The 4,312-nt window shown below is 52.1% G+C and overlaps 1 protein-coding gene across 1 annotated transcript; it reads left to right on the forward strand.

Annotated features, from left to right (window-relative positions):
- The first annotated feature begins 342 nt into the window (after positions 1-342).
- On the forward strand, positions 343-2,735 carry Gas1 (growth arrest specific 1). The gene has a single exon (XM_090329521.1). The coding sequence runs from the start codon at positions 466-468 to the stop codon at positions 1,513-1,515; it is 1,050 nt and encodes a 349-aa protein (XP_090185647.1). The 5' UTR covers positions 343-465; the 3' UTR covers positions 1,516-2,735.
- The last annotated feature ends 1,577 nt before the right edge of the window (positions 2,736-4,312 follow it).

The raw sequence follows: 4,312 nt of genomic DNA on the forward strand, positions 1-4,312 counted from the left end.
CCGTAGCGCGGCGTGGAGCCGGGGAGAAAAGAGCAGCCACGGCCGCCCTGCGAACAGCGAGCTTGGACGCCGCCGGCCGCACAACGGAGCAGCCAGCGCGGAGCAAAATGCACTCGCGGCGCCTCGCGGTCCGGCAGCCCCGCCGCGGCCCCGCGGCCCGCAGCCCCCCGGGGCGGCAGTGAGCGCGTCCCGCCGCCGCCCGGAGCCGAGCGGAGGGCTCTGGGGCTGGGATCTGGACAAAATCACGGCGGCTGTGCATTTCCAGGAAGCTCCGCGCAGGCTGAGCGAGAGCCCACCTCCGGCCGCCAGTGGGGCATCAGCTAGCGGCGCGCATGGATTTATGAAGACACTCATGCAAGAAGTGGGCAGGACTTGGGCAAACTTTTCCACCGGCTCAGCGTCGGCCGCTTCCCGAATCTCCTCGCCTCTCCTCGAGTCCTCGCCCGGCGGCCGCCGCTGCCCGACATGGTGGCCGTGCTTCTGGCCGGCGGTGGCGGGGCCCGCGTGGGGACCGTGCCGGGCGCCTGGCTGTGCTTGATGGCGCTGCTGCAGCTTCTGGGATCGGCGCCGCGGGGCTCCGGGCTGGCGCACGGCCGCCGCCTCATCTGCTGGCAGGCGCTGCTGCAGTGCCAGGGGGAGCCGGAGTGCAGCTACGCCTACAACCAGTACGCCGAGGCGTGCGCGCCGGTGCTGGCGCAGCGCGGCGGGGGCGACCCGCCGGGGGCCGTGGCTGCGGCCGCCGCCGCCTTCCCAGCCCCGGGCGCCTCCTTCTCGCCCCGCTGGCGCTGTCCGAGCCACTGCATCTCGGCGCTCATTCAGCTCAACCACACGCGCCGCGGGCCCGCGCTGGAAGACTGTGATTGCGCGCAGGACGAGAACTGCAAGTCCACCAAGCGCGCCATTGAGCCGTGCCTGCCCCGGACGAGCGGCGGCGGCGGCGCGGGCGGCCCGGGCGCGGGCGGGGTCATGGGCTGCGTGGAGGCCCGGCGACGCTGCGAGCGCGACAGCCGCTGCAACCTGGCGCTCAACCGCTACCTGACCTACTGCGGCAAGCTCTTCAACGGGCTGCGCTGCACGGACGAGTGCCGCACGGTCATCGAGGACATGCTGGCCGTGCCCAAGGCGGCGCTGCTCAACGACTGCGTGTGCGACGGCCTGGAGAGGCCCATCTGTGAGTCGGTCAAGGAGAACATGGCCCGCCTCTGCTTCGGCGCCGATCTGGGCAACGGCCCGGGCAGCAGCGGCTCGGACGGCGGCTTGGACGACTACTACGACGAAGAGTACGACGAGGAGCCCCGCCTCGGGGGTGCGGGCGGCGAGCAGCCGCTGGACGACGACGACGGGATCCCGCACGCCCCGCGCCCGGGCGGCGGCGCTGCTGCAGCGGGCGGCCGCGGGGAGCCGCCCTATGGGCCCGGGCGCCGAAGCGTCAGCGGAGGCGGCCGTGCGATGTCCCGAGGCGCAGGGACCCCGCTCGCCTCCATCTTGCTGCTGCTGCTCGGGCGGCTGATGTAGACTTGGCGCCCCACGGCCGTTCGCTGCGGGAGAGCTCCGCGTCCGGCTCCCCGGTCCAGCTCGCCCTGGGGCTGCCGAACTGAGTGGGGTGGAGGGGCCGCTTCCCCCCAGTCTTTTTCCAGGTCGACTCTGCCTAGCCGGTGTACCGGCCAGGACGCTAGGCACTTAGGCGTCTGCTCTCTCCAAGCATGACTTTTGGACCTTGCCCCTTGTCCGGGCTTTCAGTTTTTACCGAGTGGCCTGTTGTGCAGATGCGAATCTGCACGAGTCAGTACCCCGTTGAGGAAACAGGCTTGGGACACAACCGGTGTGTCCCCGGCTTGGGACCGACCCATAGGGTCTTAACAGTTCCAAGGAACTGGATTTGGAACCGGGAAAGTGGGACTAGGGTAAAGGAGAAATGGCCTTGGTAAAGGGTCTGACCGTTGGTTAGCTTTTTTTTTTTTTTTCCTGCAGCAGGAAAAAGAAAAATAGTTACGATATCTACTTTTGTTGCTGGTGGCCACTGAGGACAAAACAATAGTAAGTAAATAGAAAAGTGCCGCCTTTATTGCTACCACTCTGATTTTTTTTTTTAGCACATTTCTGGGTCCAAAAATTGCTCATCTAGAGTTATTATGAGTTTGAACAATGCAATTTTTTTTAATTTCTAAAAGCTCTGTACTGCCATCTATGAAAGCGTCTTTAAGATGTTTGTTTTGTTGCCATTTTCATTGTTTGCATCAAGAAATTACATGTTCAAGTACGCAGAGTCTCTGCTCCTATCAGGGTATTAAGCCCTGGTACATCCTATATAAAGTGTGTTAAAACTGGGGTTTGTTACCAGTTGCTATATTTTGTATATAGAATTGTTATAAATTGTATGCTTCAGAAAATAATTTATTTTTAAAAGAAATTAAAAGTTTTAAAAACCATATGTTACTCCCTCTCCCCCCCCCATTTGTCACCAAGGATCCAAACCCACAGTCCATTTTGCAGTATTCTCCATTTAGAACCATCTTAAAATGTACAGTATATTTTATAGATTTGAAGTAACATCCTTATTTTCCAGAGAATTTATGGACGTTGTAGAAATGTATAAACGCATTTCCAAACTGCCTTAAACATTGTATTTTTATAGTCATCATTTTTAAAAAGTTCTGTGTTTTAAATAACTATGGCTTTGTGTATTTTTTGTTACTTGTTTTATTAAAAATGTGTACATCAGTAAAGAGTTTAAACAGTGAGTATGGTGTGGTTACTTTCCAGAATTACACTGTGGTTAACCCCATAATGGATGAGGAGGGCTGTAGAAGGGACACTGGGAATTCAACTACCAGTTGAAATTAAAATGCAGTGCAAGACAAGAAATGTGGGCTATTTCTGCCTTTAATTTAATGAACAATTAGACATCTGTAAATGAGCCAGCTAAAAAGATAAGTGGCCAATGACTTTTAGTTGCTGCATTTGTGGAGAGAACTCCCCAAACTGTTCCTTGCATAATTGGGGGATGACACAGGCTGTATATTTCCCCTCCCCTTCTTCCACAGGGACCACCCCCTCTCCTGTGCATCCCCCCTCCCTCTTTTGTCCCTGACCCCCAGGAGTGTTCTCTGTGACTACTGGACAGTCTCCTGCAATCAAACATGCCAATAACATCTGTTACCAATAGGTCCTAGAAAACATACAAGGTTCAATACTTCAAAGTCATTTTCACACTTTGGGTTTAAAAAGAAAGAAAAGGTACAAAATTTTGTTACAAAACATTTCAGGCTGGCAAAAGAAAACACCAGGGAGAAGAATAATTAGCAGAACTTGGAATATTGTTGGGAGGGGTTTGTTTAGCAGTGGGCTGAAGGCTGGGTTTCAGCCAGAGCTACTGATCTACACTCAAACGCCCTTAGATAAATAATTACACTCTTAAGCTGTGTCGAGTGCTGATATACTTGACCTTGTAAATAGAAATGTTTGCAGTAGGAATAAACTCCGGCATTGGAAAATCTTTTAAACATTAACACAAAAGAGAGCGCTCTGTCCTCTGGGGATTTGAGCCTGAACCTTGCCAAGCTAGGCACTTGCAAGGGGGAAAAAAAGTTTATTTATCTTCTATTCCTGGTGTTTATTTAAAGCTTTTCATTTTAAACGCAGTGATTGGAAGGCAAGTCAGGAGTTTAAAAGTCACCACAAATAAACTTTGTCTAAGGGGTCGACAGATTAGCAAGATCTGGTGTCTCTTTATTTGATATTAACATGTGCTGAGAAAACATAACCAGATTTCTCTGCTGCCAAAGTAATTAAAGCTATGCCCCTTCCAACTTCCTTTCACTCACGCCCACCCCCTACTTTCAGGTCTATTCTGCTTCTAACTAACCCTTTCCCCAGTTTTTATGGAGGGATGGCAGGAATCTCCTGATTCCCTAAAATCAAGATTTTTCTATGCACACTATTAGAAAGTCTAAGATAGTGGCACTTTCAGACTCAAGCCTAAGAGAGTGGTGTGTGTTTGGAATCTCCAGTCACCTGAATGGTTGAGTAAACATATTGTTAAAACAAAGCTGCCAGCATCGTTTCTTTGGGAATTGAACAAAAGGTACTCCAAGAGACTTGTAAATGAAATCAGCTTTCTTTACAAAATGACCAGGAGTCATTTTGTAAAGAAATTGTTCCACATTTGTCCTTAAATATATTTAAATCATCTCCATCTCATGTTATTTTTAACACATTCTTGACTAAAAGTTAAGTCTTTGTCCCAGTAAAAGGCCCAGTTTTCTCCAGTAAGAAGTAAAAGGCATTAGCACTAGAAAAGGCTCAATAATTA

This window comes from Megascapheus bottae, chromosome 3, assembly GCF_031878675.1.
Source record: "Megascapheus bottae isolate mThoBot1 chromosome 3, mThoBot2.hap1, whole genome shotgun sequence".
Classification (NCBI taxonomy): Eukaryota; Metazoa; Chordata; class Mammalia; order Rodentia; family Geomyidae; genus Megascapheus; species Megascapheus bottae.

Bases quoted from the DNA above. Each gene is read 5' to 3' on its own strand.
- Gas1 (XM_090329521.1), top strand. From the start codon at position 466: ATGGTGGCCGTGCTTCTGGCCGGCGGTGGCGGGGCCCGCGTGGGGACC.